We start from the raw sequence: 22,408 nt of genomic DNA, 5'->3' as shown, positions 1-22,408 counted from the left end.
TCATAGGCTTTGTGAAGATGGGGCAAGGAGCCCCACTCCCACCCTGTACTTGCTTGGCTAGAGGCAGGGGAAAGAACAAAGTGACCTTGGGAAGGTTTTCTCCAGTCCTACAACTGGCCTATTTTGTAGCTATAGTTAGGGGTTGAGAGGTCAGAAGGGTCCTATGGCTGGACAGGGGTGAGAGGTGGGCAGAGAGAGGTGGGTCAGTGGGAGACATCTTACCATAGGACCCTCATCTCCCTTCTCTCCAGGTTCACCCTGTGGGAGAAGACAGGGAATGCTTCCTTGATTATGCTCCCCTTTCTCTGGTCCCTCCCCTAGCCCTCATTGCTGACCCCATTGCTACATATACTTCTCTAACCAGGCCATCCCACTCCCCAACACTGCCATTCTTCCAATTCCTATTCTTCCCCCAAGCTCCCCTCTCCCTCAGCCCACACAACCATCACCTCTCTCCTATAATTTTCCCCCTTCTTACATCTCTCCCTCGAGGGCCAATGGGTCCTGGGGACCCTGCTCTTCCAGGCTCCCCTTTCTCTCCAGAAGCCCCAACATCACCCTGTGGACAAGGCCAGAGTTAGAAGTCTAAAGCCTGAGAAGCTCACACAGACACATACACACATAAACACATCATGCTTTGCACATAATAGGTACTTAATAAATGTCTTTTGAATAGCCACAGTCATAGACATAGACATGTATATACTCACCTTGGGCCCAGCTCTGCCTGTGAGGCCAATGGCACCCTGTGGGGGTGGGGAGAGACAAAGTTGGGATGTGAGCATTGGGGTCTCCTTGGAAATCCTCCTTCTCCCTTTCTGCCCGTACCTCCTCCTCCTCCCATTCACTTACTCGCTCTCCAAGCTCCCCTTTGGGGCCAGGATCCCCAGGAATACCAACTCCAGGTGAACCCTAAGGGAAAAAAGATACAGGGAAGAGATGATTAGAGAGATCCATGTGACCCTTGACCTGATCTTCCAAATCCTTTCTTCCCTCTACCTACTCACCCGATCCCCTTTGGGTCCTGGGGCTCCCCTGGGTCCCTCTGGCCCCAGATTCCCCTGCAGATGATAGAGATGTTAGACCAACTTCTACCCTCCAAGCTGTCTCCATGTTGCAAGCACCACCATCCCACAATTCCCTCATGGTCTGCAGACACTCCACAGAGCCCCCAGGATACCTTTCTGTGGCCCTGAACCCCACCCTTAGGCTCCCCTATCATCATTGTTCCAAACATCTTCTCTTTGATCTGCAGCCCCACCAAGACCCACAGTCCTCCAGACCCAGGACCCTCTGACACCCCCCCAGGATGATAAAGTCAGACCCCCCAAAGCTCCCAATGGCCCCAGACCCTCATACACCTTCTCTCCTTTTACTCCAGCAGTATCGAATCCCTGAAACCAAACAGAAATAAGGATGTTAGGACCTTCCAGGACGCAGTGATTCCCAAGAAATACTGGATTTCCAGGGCACAGGGGGAGTGCGGGAAGGGCACATTCTGCTCTTTAAGGGGTAGCTGGGTATGCCAGAGGAAGGAATTTGGGTCATTACCCTACCATCCGAGTTCCCACCCCCACCCCAGCACCCTTACTCACCACGATCTCCCCAGGTTTGCCAGGCTCTCCAGGTTCTCCCTGAAATCGGGGGAGGGATGGGATGAAGATGGGAGTCCACTGGGACATGGTCCCTTCCCATAAACACACAGGGAAACTAAGGCATCAGTAGGGAAGGAGCCCAAGGTTTCCAACTGGGCTGTATTCCCCAACATCCTAAAGATTCTGGTGGGGGCTGAGGGGGAGAGGATGGGGAGCAGGGGGCAACATTGTGAGGCTTAGTCTGGCTTGAGTTCTGAGCTACCTTCTCTCCTCTTCGACCAGCTGATCCTGGTGGTCCCTGTGAAGGGACAGAGCAGCTCTTTTCAGGGAGAGGAGGAGGAAAGGGGGATACAGCCCCCATCTCCCATTTTCCTCTTCCCTCCAATCTCAACCATCCCCCTTCCCCCATCCCTTCTGGTCCCTTCTCTTTCATTTCCCACACTCACTTCTTGGCCTTCAGCCCCAGGTCTCCCTGACAAGCCAGGCTCCCCCTGTTGAAAGATACAGACTCTAAGAAGGGGTGACTTCCCCCTAGGACACTCCACCTTCCCCCAGGGCTACAGTCAGTGAATGTGCACAGCATTCCAGGCATTCTGTACCTCCCATAATCTCTCTGCTCTTCAGTTCAACCTTCCAGAGACTGTCTATCTAGTCTAGATGATCTGTTCAGAGTTCCTCCCAGTACATTCTAGCCTACAAGTCCTACCATCATGCATGGCCTCCTCTTTAGAGTCTACTCAGTGTGTCCTATGGGCACATTCCAGACGGTCTGTGTCTCCTGTGATGTGCTCAGAAGGGGAAAGCCCCCCTTCCCCTAAAAGGATACAGCTGAAGGAAGAAGAAAGGGGCCCAGGAAGTAGCCCCTTTGAAAGCCCTCTCTGGGACAATGATCTAGTCCTGGCAGGAAGGACTGTGAGACACAGTGGATGTGGGGAGGGTGGGGGTGGCAAATATTCTCAAAGATGGGATATTTGGAACAATGAGGGTCATAAAAGGAACATGGGGTAGGGGTCAGGGCAACCTGGAAGTGTGTTGGGGATCAAGGAAATCATGGGGGGATTAGGAAGGGGGTTTGGAAGTACTGAGAAAGTTCTGGAGATACAAGTTGGCTCTAACAACTTCATCATCTGCAGGGGAATCTGGGGCCAAGGGGTCCAGAGGACCCAAGAGGATTGGGAAAGTAGAAGGGAAAGTGATTTAGAAAGGGTAACAGAAAACATGCCCCCAACACAGAGACTACCTCATACAACCAGCCAATCTAACAACCACAACGTGCCTGAGCAAGAGGAATCTGAGAGCTCCCCATCAACCCTCTCATTTGTGCCAAGAAAGAAGCACAGGCCCAGAAAGAGGAAGGGGTTTGGAAGTTATAGGATTTGTCAGTAGCAGAGACCTTACAGATTTCAGTCCAAGTCTGTCCTTCAGGAAGGAAGGGAAGTGATTTGCCCAAGATACCTTAGGGCCAGGACACACACACATACACATACATTCCTCTGACCCAAACCCAGGGCTCCTTCCATGACATCACACCTTCTCTCTAGCTCACACAGCAATCAGCAACAGAGCTAGAATTTGAACCCAGGTCTTAAGATTCCCCACTCAGGAATCTTTTCAGTGTACCATGCAGAGACCTCCTCAGACAAGAGATATTCCTTCAAGGATTCCTGAAGCTCACCAGTAGGCTGGGGAATAGTTCTCAAGCTCCAGGAGGGGATGGGGGAGTGCAAAGAGGGACCAGAGCAGCAGGGGAATGGGATGGGGCAGCACTGAAGGGACTTACCTGCAGTCCTGGTGGACCTGGGGGGCCTCGATCACCCTGACGGCAGAAAAAAGATAGTCAACATCACTCTTATGTTTATAACACTTTCTAGGTAGGAGCCCTGTGAGGCAGTGGGTGTCAGAATTGATTCCCCCAATTTAGAAGGGAGGAAAATGAATGAGGGTGACTTACCCAAGGCCACACAGCCAGTAAAGGGAAGGAGAGGGGTTCAGATTTCGCCAGGCTATGTCCTAGCTAGAGCATGGGGACTACATACCCAGAAAAGCTCCAGACCCACCATCCATAGGGTCTCCTCATTGAAGCCTCTCACCATGTCCAGCTCCTATTTCCCAGAACCATTCCCCCAACCTGGTGTATGGACTCACCTTCTCTCCAACTTCCCCTGAAGATCCTGGCTGGCCTGGGTCTCCCTGGAAGAGAGAATGGCTGAGGTTATGGGTGAACACGTAGGGAAGCACCAATCCCTAGACTCAGCCTCAGATCCTTGGGCCAGCCCTCATCCTGGACTACCTCTCACCCATTCTCCCGAGTCCCACCCTCACCCCCAGTTCCATGACTGGTCTCCCCACAGGGGGACTGACAGATCAGGGGAGGTCAAACCCTAAAGTAAATCCAAGTGTCTTGACCCCCTGGTTGGCTCACTCCCCTCAACACTCACTTTGCTTCCAGGTTCTCCTGGTGGTCCTCGAGGACCCTAGAAGGAATGAGGATTAGATTTAGTGGATCAAGGGTAGCTCAGACAGGGAGGAAGGACATACATTCCTTCCCAACACTGTGTGTTCCTGAGCTGGCAAGATGCCAATCAGGGGAGCACCATCTTCAACCCCTCCTCCTCTCTCCAAGCCCTGACCAGGCACCAGAACCCCAAATTTGGGATCTATCTTTCTCTCCCCACCCTTCTGCTCAGGACCCCACTCACTCTGTCTCCCGGGTTCCCTGGTCGACCTGGGAGCCCTGGAAATCCATCTTCGCCTGCACCCTGAGTACCAGAAGCATATATGTTGGGGTGAGTATGAGAGATTCCCAGGAGGACACACAGAGGGGTGGGAAGAGTCCTTATTTCAGGTTTAGTCAATGGATACACACACCCAAGAGCTCGTGAAAAGGTCAAAGGGGAAAGTAAGGGAAGATCAGACCCTCTCCCTCCCCCCAATAGACTGTGAGTTCTATAAGGACAGGGGTCTTGTCACAGCATCACCTTAGAAACCTCCCATCCAATCCCTTCATTTTATCAGAGGAAAGCTGAGATGCAGAGATGGGAAGTCAAAAGCTAAAAGTCATGCATCTAGTAAGTAGCAGAATCAGAATTTAAACCCAGACCCTATTAGTCCAAGTCATGTGTTCTTTTCACTTTCTCAAGCTGCCTCTCCCACCATAATGTCTTGTACCTTCCCCAAGTCTTAAGCGCAGTGCTCTGCATTCAATAAACATATAATGTTTATTGACTTGAACTATGAAGGTACCTACCAGGCAAAGTTCATACTTCTCTGTTTGGCATTCAAGACTCTATAAATTTGGTGCTGTTTACTTTTCCAGCCATGCCCCACCAGACTATGTCTTTACTCACACCATTTCCTATGCCTATAAGATGCCCCACCCCATGCTGAATTCCGGCCCATCCTTTACAGCCCACTTCAAGTGCTGTCTCCTCCAGGAAGCCTTCCTTGACTTGGCCCTGGTGGTGATGACCTGTGCCTCCCTCCATCCCCCACTTCCCCAGCACTGTACTTGTCCCGTGAAATCTGCCATGTTTTAGGCATTAAAATGATTTGTTTGTGCCTTATCCACCTTTAGACTGAGCTCCTTGTGGGTCCCTACCTTGTCTTAGCTAAAAATTGTTACCTCCCCTAGTACCTAGCACAAGGACCTTCAAACCATAAGTACTTAATAAATGGTGGCTGAATGTTTATTTAAGGGTCAGAGAGGACTGAAGAGGGGTTCAATGAGGGAAATCACAGGAGACAAAGTAGAGAAGGGTTTAGTATCAGTAGGGATCCTGTATCCAGAATTATCCTAAGGGACATTTACCCATCTTCTTCCTGCTCTCCTACCTTGTCTCCTTTCTCCCCAGGGGGGCCACGGGGACCCACAGGACCTGGATTTCCTGGAAGGCCCTAGGAAGAGAAGGGTTATAACACAGGTATCACAGAGGGAAAAGGGGATCAGACCCTGAAGCCCCCAAACCCATGAGGAAACAGCCCCAATAACTCAGCTCAGGAAATATGGCCCTCAAGGAAAGTTTTTATAACTCCTCTCCATAGCCCCCCCACTCACTGGCAGCCCTGGATCGCCCCCTCCAGCACCTTGACCTGCTCCAGGAAGACCCTGGGAAAGGAGAATCCCGTTAGGATACAGTGAAGGTGGAAGGCTCCCCCAAATCTCATACCCTCCCAAATGCCCTTTCATGCCCCCCCTTGCCCCATTCACTCACCGGCTCTCCTCTCTCACCCTTGTCACCCTGCAAAGCACATCATGAGTGACCACCTGGAACCTCCCCTGCCCCAGAGAGCCCTCTCTCCCCCAACCCCTCTAGCCTCCCATTTCCCTCCTCACAAGTTTCAGGACCCCCTGCTCTCCACCTCTGCCCCTGGGGACCAGGAGGGACTAGGGTACATGGGCGCAGGGAGACAACTGGAGGGGCAGGTAGGCAGTGCAGTGAATAGAGCACTGGCCCTGGAGTCAGGAGGACCTGAGTTCAAATCCAGCCTCAGATACATGATACCCTCTAGTTGTGTGACCCTAAGTGAGTCATTTAATTCCAGTTGCCTCGCCCCTCAAAAAAAAAAAATGAGGGAGACAACTGGAGGGAACCTGCAGGCAGAAAGCATTTGGGAGACGGGAATGTTCAGAGATGACAGATACCTTTATCGATGCTCCTCGGGGCCCTGGCAGGCCTGGGTTCCCATCTGAGCCCCGGAGGCCTGGAGGTCCCTATGGGTTTGGGGCAGGACAAGGGAGGAGAAGAGGCACAGGGTTATCAGGAGGCAGGACCACAGAATCGCTCCCTCTTGCCCCTCCTCACCCCCAGCCCACTCTTCCTTCATCCATCACCCCTGCTGTCCCACAGCCCCAACCTACCTGGACACCTGGCTCCCCTTTCCTGCCTGGCTGCCCTGCTCCTCCTCCTATAACAGACCCAGGCCTCCCCTATGGAACCAAGCAATAAGGAGAGATCATGGATGGTGTTCACTACTTCCCCTTATCCCCCCATAATGGCACTGCCCTCTATCCTTCCCAGAATTACTTACCGGCTCCCCCTTCTGTCCAGGCAGGCCTGGTTCCCCCTGCAGAGCAAAATGAAATGGGGGGAAGGGTCATGGGAAGTAGATGGCTCCCCCAAATCAAGGGAGCCAGATTCAAAGTAAAACTCCCTCCTCCTTCTTCATGAAGACTTCCTGAATTGACAATGTCTAGGCCCTCCCCGGGATCAGTTGCATCCTTTATGTCCATCATTGGACATTAAATCCCTGGTCCCATTTAAAGGTGGGATATGGGTTTGGGGGGAATAAATAAGAGCTCAGCCAAGGGCCATAGGCTGAGGAGGCCACTGAGGCATGAAGAGGTTGAGGAAGCTAATGGTGGGGGGAGGCATGCTCCTTACCGCTTCCCCTCGAGGGCCAGGTCGGCCAGGAGAGCCCTGTAAACAGAGACCCGAGATCAGTCTTCATGTCATGTGTATGAGCATGGGTAATGGAATAAGCAGAGGAGAGCCATAAGGATGGACAAACCAGGGCCAACCAGTCTCAGGGACTCACCTCAAGGGCACTGAAAGTACTTCTTCCCCACCATCACCCCAGACCTTTCTGGCCCCTTGTGGGCCCTACACAGGAGGGTTCCCTTGAGCGTGCCCCTCCCCACCCCCAACATCTCTTCTCCTTACACATTTACACCACATCCTTTAGTGTGGGCTACTCCACCCAGCTGGAACGCAAGAAACTGGGACAAACCCCACCTGCTCCTGGGGGATGTCTGTCCAGTGAGACCACAGGACCAATGAACTATCTTTGAACCTTGAACCACCACCATCCCTCAACTTTGCTCCAGGCGCCTGAATTTCTAGCTATGGCACTGTGTAAGAGGTAACTTTGGTGGGCACAAGATTTACTCACTGTCAGACCAGGACTTCCAGGGTTACCAGGGCTACCTGGTTGCCCATCCACTCCAGGGAACCCCTTTAGGGAACAGAAAGGTCAGGGGTCAAGGTACAAGGAAATGGTCCGTAAGTAATGCTAGAACAGAGAACACTATCAACAGGGCTGAGAATTGACCACCCCCCTCTCCTGAGGACCCAGGAATGTCCCCCACTTTTGACATATCATAACTCATTCACTCTCTGATACATTCATGACTCATTTTCTTCTCTCTAATAAAAACAATAATAATAATAATAATAGCTAACACTCATATAGTACCTGCTGGGCACTGTGCCAAGCACCCTCCAAATATTTCCTTTGATCCTTACAACCACTCTGGGAGGTAGATGCTATTATTATCCACATTTTATAGATAAGGAAACTGAGGCAAACAAACGTTAAGTGACTTGCCAAGGGTCACATGGCTAGGAAGTGTCTGAGGCTAAATTTAAACTCAGGTCTTCCTGACTCCAGGCTCAGTGTTCTCTCCACTGAACCACCTTGTAACTTGGCCATTCATTTTTTCTAACTGCCTTTCTCTCTGTCTCTCTGTCTCTGTCTCTGTCTCTCTGTCTCTGTCTCTCTCTCTCCTCCCTCCCTTCCTTTTCTCCTACCTCTTATATGTGTTATCTCACCTATGAGAATGTGAGCCCCTTCTCATTTCTCAAATACATAGGGAACTGAATCAAATTTATAAAAATAAGAGCCATTCCCCGATTGATAAATGGTCAAAGGATATGAACAGGCAGTTTCCTCTTTCAGAAGAGGAAATCAAAGCTATCAATAGTCACATGAAGAAATACTCTAAATCATTATCAATTAGAAACATGCAAATTAAAACAATTCTGAAAGTGAAGTGAACATTGTATACAGTAATAGCAACATTGTAAGGAGGATCGTGTGAAAGACTTAGCTACTCTGATCCAGACAAGGATCTAAGACAATTCCAAAGGACTTATGATGAAAAAATATATCCACCTCCAGAGAGAAAACTGATGAACTCTGAAAGCAGACTAAAGCATGCTTTTACCCTTTATTTTTCGTGTGTGTGTGTGTTTGCAATGTGGCTAATATGGAAATACGTTTTATATGACTTCATGTGTATAATCAATATCTCAAAAATAGCCTTTTCAATGGGTTGAGGAGGGAGAAGAAGGAGAGAGAGAATTTGGAGCTCAAAAGCAATTTTTAATAAATATTTTTAAATATTTTAAATGTAATTGGGAAATATCTAACAAAATGAATTTTTTTAAAAAATTTAAAAGACAAAAAAAGTGAGCTTATGAGCAGGAACTGTCTCTTACTTTCCCATTTACTTTCCCCAGCACTTTGCACATAGTAAGCACTCAATAAAAGCTTTACTCATTCATTAATTCATTTTGCAATCAATGTCTTATGTATTTTTATCTTTTTTTAAGTTCCCTTAGAGTTACTTCTCCATTTTATTAAATAATTTCTCAAATATTTGGCTTCCTCCTGTCATGTTTTAGATTTTCTTTTAAAATTTTTGTAGTGTTATTTTATATGATCTTCTTTCCATATCTACAATATGTGTGTGTGTGTGTGTGTGTGTGTGATTCTCCTCTCTTCTACCTAAACAACTATACCCTATAGGAAAGAGAAAAAAATGAGAGAGAGAGAGAGAAAAACAGAGAGAGAAAGAGGAAAGAAACATAGGGGGGAAAGGAAGAAAGGAGGGAGAGAATTTGGAACTCAAAAAAAATTTTAATAAATGTTTAAGAAATATTCTAAATGTAATTGGAAAACATCTAACAAAATACATTTTTTTTAAATTTTAAAAGAAAAAAAGTGAACCCCTTAAGAACAGGGATATCTCTTACTTTTCCATTTGTATCCCAGCACTTTGTACATATTAAGTACTTAATGAAAGTTTTACTCTTTCATTCATTTTGCTAAGAGGAGAGAGGAAGGGAAAGAGAGGGGGGAAGGAAGGAAAGAAGGAAGGAAGGAGGGAGGGAGGGAGGGAGGGAGGGAGGAAGAAGAAGGAAGGAAGGAAGGAAGGAAGGAAGGAAGGAAGGAAGGAAGGAAGGAAGGAGGAGGGAGGGGAGGGAGGGAGGGAGGAAGGAAGGAAGGAAGGAAGGAAGGAAGGAAGGAAGGAAGGAAGGAAGGAAGGGAAGGAAGGAAGGAAGGAAGGAAGGAAGGGAGGGAGGAAGGAAGGGAGGGAGGGAGGAAGGAGGAAGGGAGGGAGGAAGGAAGGAAGGGAGGGAGGAGAGACAAGGGAGAGAGGGAAGGAAAGAGAAGAAAATTAACAAAACTAGCTTGTCAACCAAGTCAGACATTGCTGCAAAGTTCCTCTCTCAGTTCTTGAGCTCTGTGAATAAGGCATATTTAGACCATATTCCATTGGGTCTGATTTTGTTCTCTCTCAGTCTACATCTGGCTGGATGATCCAGGATAAGTCACCTCTCCCCTCAGGGTTCCACACCTCTCTCCGAGGCCGTGATGTACAGAGGAGGCACAGACCTACGTTGATAGAGTTTCCTCATCCACCACTTCCACAGATCAAGGAACTATCGGTCCCTATCCCTATGTACACTGCTGTAATCATTGCGTATGTTGTTTTGAAGGTTCTCTGACCGTCTTAGTTCTGCCCACCTCCCCCCAGCTCAGGAGCCATCTCTACCATGAAGCCTGCCTTGATTCCTCCCAGCTGGAAGTGATCTCTCCCTCCCAGGCACATTCTCTGGATCTCTCTTTTGTCTCTACACCTCTTACCTTGTATAATACACTTCACTGTGTACCTCTCTCATCCTCCACTATTAAATCATGAGCTCTTTGAGAGAAGACAGAGGCATTTTTCATCTGCCTACCCTCAGTGCTTTGCACACAGAAATAATTGAAAAAAGGTTGGATGACTTTAAGTGACATGAGCTCGACGCCTCTCTGACATGTTCCCATCCAGCCCTCAACCTCTCTCTCCCTGGCCTAGTAGCCAGTACTGGGCATTTGATGGAAGGCTAGGCCAGTCCTGAGAACATTCCAGGGCATCAGGGGCAGAGCAGCTGACCCTGTCTAGAACAGCTGGCAGTGACAGAGACATAGAGAGTAGGGGAGGATGTCTCATCAGGGGGTCCCCAGGATCAAGGAGCATGACTGGGAAGGGGTCCACAAGACATGAATGCTAGGCAGTCACTCCGTACCCATTCTCCTTACTCACCCTCTCCCCCTTCTCGCCACCTCCAGGTAACCCCCGAGGTCCAGGGGGGCCACTCCTGCCCTAAGAGAAAGGAAAGTGAGTGAGAGGGCATTGAGGGGACTCAGGGAGATGGGGTCTAGTAGACACAGGAAAGGTATGAAGGGAGAAGAGCAGGGAAGGGGGATGATAGGAGAAGGGCAGTTACCGGTTCTCCAGGGGGGCCAATTTGTCCTTTCTGGCCCTGAAAGGATACAAGAAACAATGAGGCCCAAGCCACTGACTATTCCCAAGTCATCCCTCAAGAATCCACCCACAGAATCCTTCAATATCACTCTCATTGTTCCCCCTCCCCCCTGCTTACCCTTCTCGCTGATTCTACCCCCACCCTCACATTCCTCCATCCCCCAACTCCTACTCACAGTTTGTCCAGGTTCTCCTTTCTGGCCCTGGGTTCATACATGGAGCACAGGTAAAGATGGTCAGATCCAAGTACCATCTCCCAATCCCCTTCCTTTCATTCCCTTCATCCCTCCTCCCTGTCCAAGAGCCCCTGGACACTCACCCTCGGACACTGCGCTGGGCAGGGCACAGGCCTCAGCTGTGGACACAGACAAAGTCTCCCTGAAGCCTAAGCAACCTGAGTCCTCCCTCCAGAGATCCTTCCAAAACCCATCCTTGGAGTCCTGGGTCCCCTCTGCCATGCCCACCTTCTCACCTGGGTGCCAGAGGCCACCTGGCAAAGAGCAGTGGCCAGGCCACCAACTGCCTGCTCCAGGCCACGGGCATTGTCCACAGCAATAAAGACCGGGGCAGGCTCCGTACCGGACACCAGACGCCGCAGCTGCTCCGGTTGAGCGCCAGGAATACCCAGTGCAAACACGGAGATCCCTGCCAGAGACACTGCTCAGACCAAGGGCTCCCCATGAGTAGATGCCACACCTTTCCCTCAGACCAAGAGTTCTCCTAAAATGAGAACGATGCTTCCCCCCAGAACTTAAAGCCATGTTATCCTCACAAACCTAAGCCCTCACCTGCAGCCTGAGCCTCTCGAGCAGGACTGATGACGTCATCCCCAGAAGGACCGTCCGCCACCAGCACCAGCAAGCCTGGCACACGGGAGCGCCGCCCACTGCTGCCAGGGGCCAACAGGTACCTATGAGCTGTGTTGATGGCAACCCCTACAGGGAAAGAGCATTCTTAGCCTAGGGCCCCAAAGAGATAATTCCTAACCCTGCTAGCCCTAGGGCCACCCCTTCCTTAGCTAGTTAAATCCAGATGCTTGAGGACAGAAAGTGAGCCCACAAACCACCCCCAGGAAACCCAGGGAGCTATGGGCAGAGGCTGGCTAATGACTTGGTCTGTGTTGTTCGACTCTCAGGACTGTCCTCCTGCCCTCTTGGCCCCTCACCAAGGTTGTTCCCACTTGGATCTGTGTAGGGGATGTCCTGGATCCGCTGAAGGATGGCGTTTCGATCATAGGAGCCATTCAGGGGGACCAGCGGGGAGGGTCGATGACTGTAGGTCATAAGCCCAACCTGCAAGGGAGAAGGTTTGAGATCTGAGATGTGTCTAGTCAGGCTGGCGACCTGGGAATATCTTGTAATTAAGTTCTAGACATGTTCCAGCCCAACCTTTAAAGCCCACTTCATAAGCCTACCACCACTTCCAGCAAGCCTTCCCTGATCTCTCTGCTAAGTATCAACCTCTATCCACCCCCCCAGCCTCACTTAGCACTTCTGTTGGGATTCCTCTCTGATGCAGAGAATGGTATATATTCTAGTTATTGGTGTTTGTGTCTTGTCCACCCATCACACCGAGCTCCAGAGCCCAGAACAGGCATCCATACATAGCAGGCAAGCAATAAGTGCTTGTTTAATCAATTGTCGAATGATAGTTCTCAGCTACATCTAGAGGAAAGACATTGGCTTGGGATGAGGACTGGAGATGGGCATTTCTAGCGGAGCAGCTGTTGGAAAGGAGGCAGGGGAGGAGGCAGTTTAGAGAGAGAGAGGGAGCTGGAGGGGTCCCAGCAAGATGTGTTGATTGAGACGGAAGGTAGCACCCCAGAGTTAAGACAGGTCATGTGTGCTCAGGACAACTTCAGGAGGAAATCTATAAGGGGGCAGGGAGGGGGAAGAATTATGGGGGATGCCGAGTCAGGGTTCAGGATGCTATCAGAAGAACACAGGATGATAGAGCACTGGCCCTGGAGTCAGAAGGATCTGAGTTCAAATCCAGCTTCAGACACATAATGCTCACTAGCTGTGTGACTGTGGGCAAGTCACAACCCCAATTGCCTCACCAAAAAATAAAATAAAATAAAAATAAAATTAAAAACACAGGATGATAAAGTGTTAAAGACGTTAATTGAGTGACCCAAGTTCACCAGACTAAGAAGCTCACTTGTACCCTTGAAGTTCAGAAGTAGACTCTGATAAATGCTAGCTGAATGAATGAAAGGAAGGAAATAAACACTTATTAAGTGCCAGACACTGTACTAGGTACTTTACAAATATTATCTCCTTTGACAGTGAGGGCTTATTTGAAAAGGGGCCCAATCAGAAAGAAATCTCACCATCTCCAGGAACCAAGGGGCTTAATACAAGAATTCAGCCTGGGACCAAAGGTCAAAGTAGCATCAGTGAGTGATAACAGTAAGGCCAGGTAGGCCCTACACCAGGAACTTAGGATTAGAAAGGGGAACAACTATACAGTACACACTGAAGTAATTTTGAGGTTTTACACCCATAACAAATTGTGGACTCAGAGAACCACAGGATTTTAGGACCAGATGGAATTGTAGAGAACATCTTTTCACAGATGAAGAGACTGAGATTCAGGAAGGAGAGAAACGAGCCAAGGTGACTCAGTAAACAACAGGCCAAGAACTAGAACCTGGGTTCTCTGACCTGCAGGCCCAGACTCTTTCCACGCCAGTTTCCTAAGTAATGTTAGACTATACTTATAAATGGATGGAGTCCGATCAATAAAGGTGCCATGAGGTAATGGGAAGAGCCTTGGCCTGGAATTAGAGATCTGAACTCCCAGCTCTGCCACTCCCTAGCTGTGTGACTATGGAGAAGTCACTTGTACACTCAGAGCCTCAGTTTCTCTATTTACAACACAAGGAGAATAGATGTGAGCCCTAGAAGATCCATCCTAGACCTGATGTCCTATGTTCTGTGACTGGGTAAAGCTGGGAGCTGGGGACAGGAACAGAATGAGCTGGGAATAGGGAGAAAGGAGGAATTGCTGAAAAGACAGAGAAGCTAGAATCGAGGCAAGCATCCAGGTGTAGGGCTCCTCTATAGGTGAAACATCTTCCTTTGGAATCCTGATTGGTAATGGTAGGAAGAAACCCTTCCGGGGCTGGTGCAGAGGACAAGGAAATACCTGCATAGCATCTGGTCCAAGTGGCCCCAGGGCAGACACCAGGCGGCTGAGGGCAGACTTCACAATACCTGAGCGATGCTCATTGTCCCTGGTGGCATGGATCAGGAACACAACATCTGCCTGGCCGTTCGCACACCCTGCAGGCAGTGGAGGGGAGAAGGTGTGCCCAAGGTCCTGTAAGCATGCTTCCCATGGCCACCGGCTCCTCCTGGTGCACCCACCACTCACACTTAGCAGACCTGGCTCCCCCAGCTCTTGACATCACTCCATCTTGCATCTCACTGGCCACTGAAACCCAGTAGATCTATCTTCCACCAATCCCCCTAGCTCCACACCCACCCCAAATGCCTGCCCTGTGATCTCTTTACCAGGATGCTGAGTAAGTGAAACCTCAGGACCTCGGCTACTCCCTTGGACAGGTGTTAAGGAAAAGGTGTAGGAGACGCCAGGTTCCAGCCCTGACACTCTCTGGGAGCTCAAGGAGCCTGGAAGTGTCTGCTGGGAGCCAGGGCCAGCTACCAAGGTGGAAAAGAAAGAGAAGATATAATAAAGATTAAGTATGAGGGGCATGCCCTCACCAACATGCAGTAGACTCCTGCCACCAGACAGCTCTAAGAGCTCCCCTAGACCCTTAAGGCCCTCTCATAAAATCACAGGTACACACACAGTACCCTAGCTTGCAGATGTCCCAAATGTCCTTAGAATCCCTACATTATACAAACAACCCAGGAGCTTTTCTCCCACAAAGGACCTGGAGACTTCCTCCCAACATAGTGTTGGGAACACTCTACCCAAGTTTATAATCTCCCGAGAGAACCCACTGCTAGTGGGGAGACGGGTAGGGGTTAAGTCTCTGCCTCCCTCCGCCACACCATCACTGAAGAGTCCCTCCAGCACGCCCATTGCCTGGCACTCTTACTGTAGCCAGAGCCTGGAAGTGGTCTCCAAGACAGGATGTAGCTGGATGTCCCTGGCACCTGCGTCCAGGCCAACGTCACCGAATCCACTGAGGTCTCCACAACACGAAGGTCAGTGGTGAGGAGGGAGGGAACCCCTGAGGGCAGAGCCGGGAGTCAATGTACAGGGTCATAGGAGGTGAACGGAGTTAGGGATGGTGTCTCTGAAGGGGCTTGAGCAGTATTGAGCACAAGGAAGTATTCCAAGAGAGAGAGCAGGCTTTGAGCTAGGACGTGGAGTGGAAGGAGATGGGAGCAAATGAGGGGTGAGGAATGAATGTCCTAGAGAACCCTCCTTAGGGAGGAGAGGGGAGAGGGAAGGGTCAGAGGATTTGAGGTGATAAAGGTAGAAGGAACCTGAGAGATCACACCTCTACTGAGGGCCAGAGTGGGGACATGACTGACTTAAGGTCATGCAGAACTAACACTAGAACCCAGGATTTCTGATTCCCCATACAGGGATCTTTCTACCACACCAGGTTGCCTGGGGTCAAGGGGACTGCCCCAAAAGACAGTGTGGCACTTGGTTCAGGAAGCATGAATATTCCATAGAGAGAAGGGGTGGTGGCCTAGAGACAAGCATCCCAGTTTGGGAAAAGAGCTCCCAGAGAGTGTCAGGCTCTTACCAGTTCGGGCAGATAGGGTCCGTGGTGGGCTCTCCCCTGATCCAGAAGGACCCAAGGTGCTCAGGGTTACATAGTACAGTGTCCCTGGCTCCAGCCCTAGCAGGTCATAGCGGCTGACTTCTGGGCCCAGGACCCTGGACTGCTCTGGGCCACCTAGAAGAGAATAGAGGAAGAGGACGGAGAAGTAGGAGATGGGGAGACGGGAGCAGATGGAGAAGAGAATAATAATAGTAACAATAACAATAATAATACATAACATTTCTATAGCACTTACTAAGCGCCAGGCACTGTGCTAAGTTACAATTACTATCTCATTTGATCCCCACCACAACTCTGGCAGGTAGGTGTTATCATCATCCCCATTTTATAGAGGAGAAAACTGAGACAAACAGACATTAAATGACTTGCTCGGGGTCATGTAGCTAGGAAGTGTGTAAAATCAGGTTTGAATTTTGGTCCTCCAGAGCCCAGGCCCAGCACTCTATCCACTATGCCCAGAAAAGAGATGGAAGATGGAGGGTAGAGGGACAAAGAAGGAAGGAAGGAAGGAAAAAAGAAAGAAAGAAAGAAAGAGAGAGAGGAGAGAGAGAGAGAGAGAGAGAGAGAGAGAGAAAGAAAGAAAGAAAGAAAGAAAGAAAGAAAGAAAGAAAGAAAGAAAGAAAGAAAGAAAGGAAGGAAGGAAGGAAGGAAGGAAGGAAGGAAGGAAGGAAGAAGGATGAGGGAGACAGAGAAAATAAAAGATGAAGATGATGAGAAATGGGAAATGGAAGGCAGGGTACACAGAAATGAGAAAGACAGAGATGGTGAGAGACAGGAAAGCAAGATGAGGAGATAGAGATAGAAGGAGAAAAGAAAGAAGGGGAGAGCAGGAGATGCCAGGAGATGAGAACTATGGGAGAAACAGATGGGAAATGGGGGGAGATGATGAGAGATGGGGAATGGAAAATGAGTGATGGAAGGAAAAACTGGAGATGGGCAGAGAGAGGGAAGAGGACGGGAGATGACGATGAGAGATGTGGCAGATGCAAATGAAAGAGGCAGGGCAGGGCTCCCGCTCCTAAGCCCGCCCCTCCCAGGTGCTTTTGAAGGGTGGTCCTGCTCTGTAACCCTCTCACCTTCGGGCCGCCAGCGGAGCCGGAACCCGCCGGCCCCAGGCACAGGGTCCCAAGCCAGGCGCAGCGCCCGCTCCTCACTCTGCAGGAGCCTAAGTGAGCCAGGAGCAGCAGGGGCCACAGGTGCTGCAGGAAAAGGGAGAGGGAGGAGGGAGGGTCAGCCCGCCCCACCCCGCCCCGCCCAGGACCCGCCCATCTCCTGAGGACCCGCCCCCTCCGGGGGCTCCTTCCAGGCCATACGTGTAGTCACTATGAGGCTCACGGGCGCCCCCTCGCGGTTCCCTATCAGAGCAGTCACTCGGACCGTGTAACTGATGCCTCCCTCCAGGCCGCCAATCTCAGCAGAGTCTGTGTCTCCCGGGAGCATCCGGCTACTCTCTGGGCCGCCTATGGAGGGACAACGACAAGGGGACAGAAACAGGGTGGGAGAGGAACAGGGATATGGGGGACAGGGGCATGGGGTGGGGGTGACGTAGACATAAGGGATAGGACATGGATGGCCAAGAATGGTATGACAAAGATCGTCAGTTACACGCCTAGGGAGGTCAGACCCTCCCCACAGCTCATTAAAGGGTGGGAGGGTTTGAGAGATGAGATCAGTTGGGGGTGGGGGGTTCCCTAGGGTCAGTGAAAGAGATCAGGGGTCAGTGAAACATTGGGTGTTGAGAGAGGGTAAAATGAGTGGAGAGAGTCAGGAGCCAGCAGGGGTGCAGGGTCTCAAGGCAGGATGGGATGGCTGGCCAGAGGATTTGGGGTCATACCGTCTCTTCTTCCCCACACCAGCCTGTAGGATGTGGCACCAGGGACTCCTACCCAGGTGACTCGGACAACATCACTGGATGAGTCAAGGATCTGTAGCCTGGACACAGCACCCACGGGCTCTGGGGCTGAGGGACAAGGGACCCAAGTCACCGAGGGGACAGGATCACATGTCAAAATGCTATCAAGAGTAGGACTGGGAGCATGAGGGGACAGTTCAAAGGAAGAGGAGCTGGGTTGAATAGGGACTAGGGGGGTTAAGGGCAATTAGTCCTGATTTGGGTAATCAGTCCAGAATAATTGAAAATGTCGGTCAGTCTGGGGAGTAGCTGGTCAGTTCAGGATAGAATCCAAGAGTCAGACTAGAGACAGCTTACCGGTCCTCACAGCCACAGAAGCAGCTGCCCCTTCCAAGCTGCCCACCAAGGCTGTTACTCTCACTGTGTAGTCTGTGTTTGGCTCGAGCCCATCGAGTTTGGCTGTTGAAGCTTCCCCAGGGACTAGCTGAGACTGTTCTGGCCCTGGGAGACCAACAGTGCATTCCAACAATCCTAGTGACTGCTAGCTGGACAGTGACCCTCTCCCCCTGCCTGTCCAGTGACCCCTCTCCATAAAGAATGATCCCCACCTCCAATCCCAGACATGGATGCCCCCATGTTAGTGGGGTGGGACAGGGATCTCCCCACTGTCTGGATAAGCCCCACTGCAGTAACCCTGATAAACACTCACTGACCCGCAAATATGAGGCGCAACAGTCCCTGCCCCGCCCAAACCTGCACCTCTGCCTGAGTGCCAAGAGATCCTATAGCTTGTGGCTCCTGGAACGCCCGTCCAGGTGATCCTGACAGATGAGCTCCCAGCATGAGTCACACGAAGACCAGCCACAGATCCTGGAGAGTCTGGGAGAGACAATGGGGTGGACGGGGTGTCTGGGAGAAGGCATTAGTGGTGGCTGGAAAGAGAAGGTCTTGGGAGGAGAATGGGGGAAGCTCAAGAAGTGGGAGGGAACCGCTGGGACATTTGGGGGAGGTGAGGAGGGACAGCCCAGGAGGAGGGGGTCAGGGTCTCACCTGTGAGGAGAGTGATGACTGAGGGGGGACCCCGGTCTGCACCCCGTAGGGCAGAAACTGAAACCTGGTATGTGGCGCCTGGCCGCAGACCCCCAATGTCAAAGGAAGTGGTGTCTGCTGGCAGGGTCCTGGAAGACTCCTGGCCTGCATCCAAAGAGGGACAAATCCATTTGGAGATCCTGTTTCTTGTGTTCTGTCCAAACTCACTCACTCCATGGCCCCCTAAAGATCTCTAGTCTCCTTCCTTTACCCACCCAGATCAAGATCCTCCCTCCCTCCCTCTCCTCCTTCCTGTTAGGCTGAGCCAATGCTGTCCCACCCTGCCCTGACCTTGAGCCCCTCTCACCCCTATGGACTCTTCCCAACTAACCATCTCTCAGCCGCCAGCTTAGCCGGTAACCACTAACTCCAGGCACTGCACCCCAGGACACCTGGACCCGGCCGGGTTCTGATGCTACCACTCGAAGTCTGGGGACTCTGGGCAAGGACTCGGGATCTGTATGAGCAGGGCAGGGGCTGACCTGAGACGCTCCCTCCCACTGCTTCACACATTTGCCTACTTCATGGTTACAGCCACCCCCACCCCCAAGCCTCTCAGGTTAACAGAGCCCTTCTTCCCCCACCAGAGGAGTCCTAGCAGCCCTTGGAGGGCAAACATCCACACATCCCAGCCTCACCAAGCCGAACAGTGAGGGTGCCAGCAGGGCCTTCCCGGCTTCCTGCCAGGGCCGACACACGCACTACATAGCTCACGCCAGGCTGGACTCTGTCCAACTCAAAGCTTGTCTGGTCAGCAGGAAGCCTCTGTGTCTTCTCAGAGCCATCTAGAAGACCAGAGGAAGTAAGCATAGATACAGGGACAACAGGACAGAGACACAGGTGTGGGGACAGAGACCATCACTGGACAGAAATATGGACATAAGGAAAAGAAAGACACAGATACAGACAGAACAAGTGAGGGCCTACATACATCACTCTGGATCCCTAGGAACAGAGTGGATGGGGTCATTGTGGGATGGCTTCCTAGAGGGAGGGGGCCGGTGGGAAGAAGGCTGGACTTAGAGGGAGACCACTGCCTGAGGAAAGAGTCAGCCTCTGTCTCCAATCCCCAAGGAGGTAGAAGAGCACATCCCCCACTCACCTTGTGTGCTGCGTACCACGAAGCGGTAGCCAGAGGCCCCAGGCACAGAGCTCCAGACCACCCTAACCACTCGCCTGGATGGGGATGTTTCAGCTACTCGTAAATCAGACACTCGACCCAGGGCAGGTTCCAGCACTAGGTGGGAGTGGAGAAATCTTTTGAAATTCAGAGTTCTTCCCACTGGGCCCCGGTAGGAGCTTCTCTAATAGAAGCATCACTTATCCCCACCCCCACCAGGCCCCTCCTTGCTGTGTCCTCACCCTGGGCCCACCCAGGGCTTCTCCCTGTCCCTACCCAAGATCTTACCCAGTGTCCACCAAGCTCACCAGTTTGAGAGATGGTAGCAGGTGTAGCAACTTCACGCCCCTCATATAGGGTATAGAGTGTGAGCCGGTACTCGGTGCCTGGCTGCAGCCCCTGAAGCTGGTAACTGGTCACATCCGTGGACAGCACCACTGATTGTGTTGGCTCTGAGCCTGGCAGAGTAGGTTCAAAGGCCTGAACACCTGAGCCAACTTTTTCTCATAAAGCCATTCCAGGGACCCACAGCTGCCAAATCTCCCCTTTGGACTAGGAGTTCGCTTAAAGCAGGGGATACATCTCTTCCTCCTATCGGGGGCTCCCTGAGGATAATGGCTATTTCCTCTCCCTGAGAATGGTCCCTGAGGGCAAGGACTGTGTCTCTCCCTCATACTCAGAGCCAATCACAAGGCACTCTGAGGAGGATGGTATCAGATGGGGTGAATGGAACGGTTATGGTCCAGGCCCAGACTCCCCCCTCTCCAGCACCCCCCACTGTCCCTCACTAACCGCTCACTCGTCTCCATTCCAGCCTGTAGCCCTGGGCCTCAGGAATGTGGGTCCAGAATACTTGGATGGATGTGGGGCCCAAGATGACCGTCTGTAAGTTCTGAATGATGCCCAGCGCTGGCCAAGGACACAGGAAAGTTCAGCACCTCAGTGAACATCAAACCTCCCAACAAAGTCGAGGTCCCCTCTTCCCTCAAAGAATCCCTGGCCTAGCCAAAAGTAGAGTCTCTTAACCCTGACCAACCTCTTCCCAACCTCACCTGTTCGGGTTTTCAATGATGAAGAGGGTCCTGGCATCCGACCATGTATAGGGGTCACAGTCACCACATATTCTGTGTCAGGGCTCAGGCCCTTTAGAAGGGCAGATGATTGGCCCCGGCCAATGTCTAGCTGCTGGGAAGACCCACCTGGGGGAAGTGTGGTTACATTCAATGGAAGAAAAGGGGGATAAGAGGCTAGGGTGGGAGAGAGAGGGTACAACTAGACCCAAGGAAGGAGAATATTCATAGCATAGTGTGTCAGGGATCCCCAGTTTCCCTGATACCCCACATCTTACTCTCTAAATTTCTCCAGGTCACTCGGTAACCAGTGGCTTCAGCCACCGGCCGCCAGGCCACAAGGATGGTGTGGGCTGTGGCATTCTGGATGGAGATCACGGGCCCCTCCAGTGCAGCTGAGAAAGGGAAAGGGTCACTCAGAGGGGTAGGTGCCAAGGGCAGGGGGGAGGGGGAGGTCACTCATAGGTCTGGCTTGTAAGGGTGAGATCAGAAGCTAAGAAGAAAGGCAGCTAGGTGATGCAGTGGATAGAGCACCGGCCCTGGAGTCAGAAGGACCTGAGTTCAAATCCAGCCTCAGACACATAACACTTACTAGCTGTGTGCCCCTGGGCAAGTCACTTAACCCCAATTACCTCGGAAAAAAAACAAAACAAAACAAACTAAGGACCCCAGTAGGAAACCCTGGGATGGGGTTTGGAGGAATCAGTGGGAGTATAAGAGTCCTAAGTGAGGCACGCAGGTACAGGCTATGGGAATAAGGGAGAATATGGGAGTCAGTCATAGGTCCAGACTGAGGGAGGAGTTGAGAAGCCTTGGGAGACCCCCAGGGGAAATCAACGAGAGATATCACTCACCGGTCTGGGCAGTCCCACTCACGGCCTCCCCAACACTGTTGGCATACTGGGCAACCACTGTCACCTGGTATTCAGTCTGTGGCCGCAGACCTTGCAGCCGGACTCTCGTCTCCCTTGCTGGCACAGTCACCTGCTCCCAGGGAACACAGGCCTCAGTGTTGGCTGTTCCTCTGCCACTGGGGCCCCTGGTTGCTCCCCAGCTTTCACTCCTCTTTGCTCCTCACCTCCTGCCGCTGGTCGGGCACAGGCTGTCCTAGCCCAGTGAGAGGGACATACTGGACCTTGTAGCTGACGACAGGACCGCTAGCTGCCGTCCATTCAGCCAAGAGGGATTCACTGCTTGCCTGTGATAGCACCAGATCTCGGGGACCAGAGGGGAGGCCCTCTGCTGCAGGGAGATAGAGGGCGCCATCCGTGAAGATTATGGCGGACAACCCCCTCACCCATTCCCCAAAGTGACAGACGTGCCCAGAGGTCAACGTCAAGGCACAGGACGCCATCCAGACTCAGGACAAAATGGCAGCTGCCTTAGACTGGAGAAGCCAAAGATATGGTGGGAAGGGAGCTGCCCTGAAGGCAGAAGGCCCTGTGTCCTTGACTCTGACATTTGTCTTTATGACTTTGGGCAAGTCAATCACCCCTCCAGAGCTCCCATTTCTTCATCTGCAAAATGAGGAGACAGGATGGACTCTATGATCCAGCTCAGCTCTAAATCCTGCACTCCTGAGTATCAGACATGGGATT

The 22,408-nt window shown here is 51.5% G+C and overlaps 1 protein-coding gene across 1 annotated transcript in view; it reads right to left on the bottom strand.

The window, feature by feature from the left end:
* COL7A1 (collagen type VII alpha 1 chain) overlaps window positions 1–22,408 on the bottom strand; it is a 59,760-nt gene that overhangs the window by 27,160 nt on the left and 10,192 nt on the right. The window contains 47 exon segments of the mRNA XM_078152403.1: window positions 223–258; window positions 479–559; window positions 711–746; window positions 853–912; window positions 1,008–1,061; window positions 1,362–1,394; window positions 1,596–1,634; window positions 1,858–1,893; window positions 2,042–2,086; window positions 3,376–3,411; window positions 3,741–3,785; window positions 4,034–4,069; window positions 4,295–4,354; window positions 5,427–5,489; window positions 5,650–5,700; window positions 5,807–5,833; window positions 6,238–6,306; window positions 6,454–6,522; window positions 6,624–6,659; window positions 6,977–7,012; window positions 7,485–7,547; window positions 10,687–10,746; window positions 10,871–10,906; window positions 11,085–11,111; window positions 11,228–11,263; window positions 11,381–11,553; window positions 11,697–11,843; window positions 12,074–12,200; window positions 14,059–14,195; window positions 14,427–14,573; window positions 14,978–15,112; window positions 15,641–15,793; window positions 16,756–16,878; window positions 16,993–17,139; window positions 17,514–17,639; window positions 17,889–18,032; window positions 18,291–18,410; window positions 18,582–18,725; window positions 18,952–19,077; window positions 19,259–19,405; window positions 19,723–19,857; window positions 20,049–20,198; window positions 20,533–20,649; window positions 20,793–20,939; window positions 21,089–21,205; window positions 21,665–21,794; window positions 21,889–22,052. Of these exon segments, the coding sequence (XP_078008529.1) occupies window positions 223–258; window positions 479–559; window positions 711–746; window positions 853–912; window positions 1,008–1,061; window positions 1,362–1,394; window positions 1,596–1,634; window positions 1,858–1,893; window positions 2,042–2,086; window positions 3,376–3,411; window positions 3,741–3,785; window positions 4,034–4,069; window positions 4,295–4,354; window positions 5,427–5,489; window positions 5,650–5,700; window positions 5,807–5,833; window positions 6,238–6,306; window positions 6,454–6,522; window positions 6,624–6,659; window positions 6,977–7,012; window positions 7,485–7,547; window positions 10,687–10,746; window positions 10,871–10,906; window positions 11,085–11,111; window positions 11,228–11,263; window positions 11,381–11,553; window positions 11,697–11,843; window positions 12,074–12,200; window positions 14,059–14,195; window positions 14,427–14,573; window positions 14,978–15,112; window positions 15,641–15,793; window positions 16,756–16,878; window positions 16,993–17,139; window positions 17,514–17,639; window positions 17,889–18,032; window positions 18,291–18,410; window positions 18,582–18,725; window positions 18,952–19,077; window positions 19,259–19,405; window positions 19,723–19,857; window positions 20,049–20,198; window positions 20,533–20,649; window positions 20,793–20,939; window positions 21,089–21,205; window positions 21,665–21,794; window positions 21,889–22,052 (4,226 nt within the window).

This window comes from Phascolarctos cinereus, unplaced genomic scaffold (assembly GCF_003287225.1).
Source record: "Phascolarctos cinereus isolate Bilbo 61053 unplaced genomic scaffold, phaCin_HiC Scaffold_4;HRSCAF=312, whole genome shotgun sequence".
NCBI lineage: Eukaryota > Metazoa > Chordata > Mammalia > Diprotodontia > Phascolarctidae > Phascolarctos > Phascolarctos cinereus.
The sequence above is the reverse complement of the archived record's forward strand: the minus strand, read 5'-3'. Positions and strand labels throughout refer to the sequence as shown.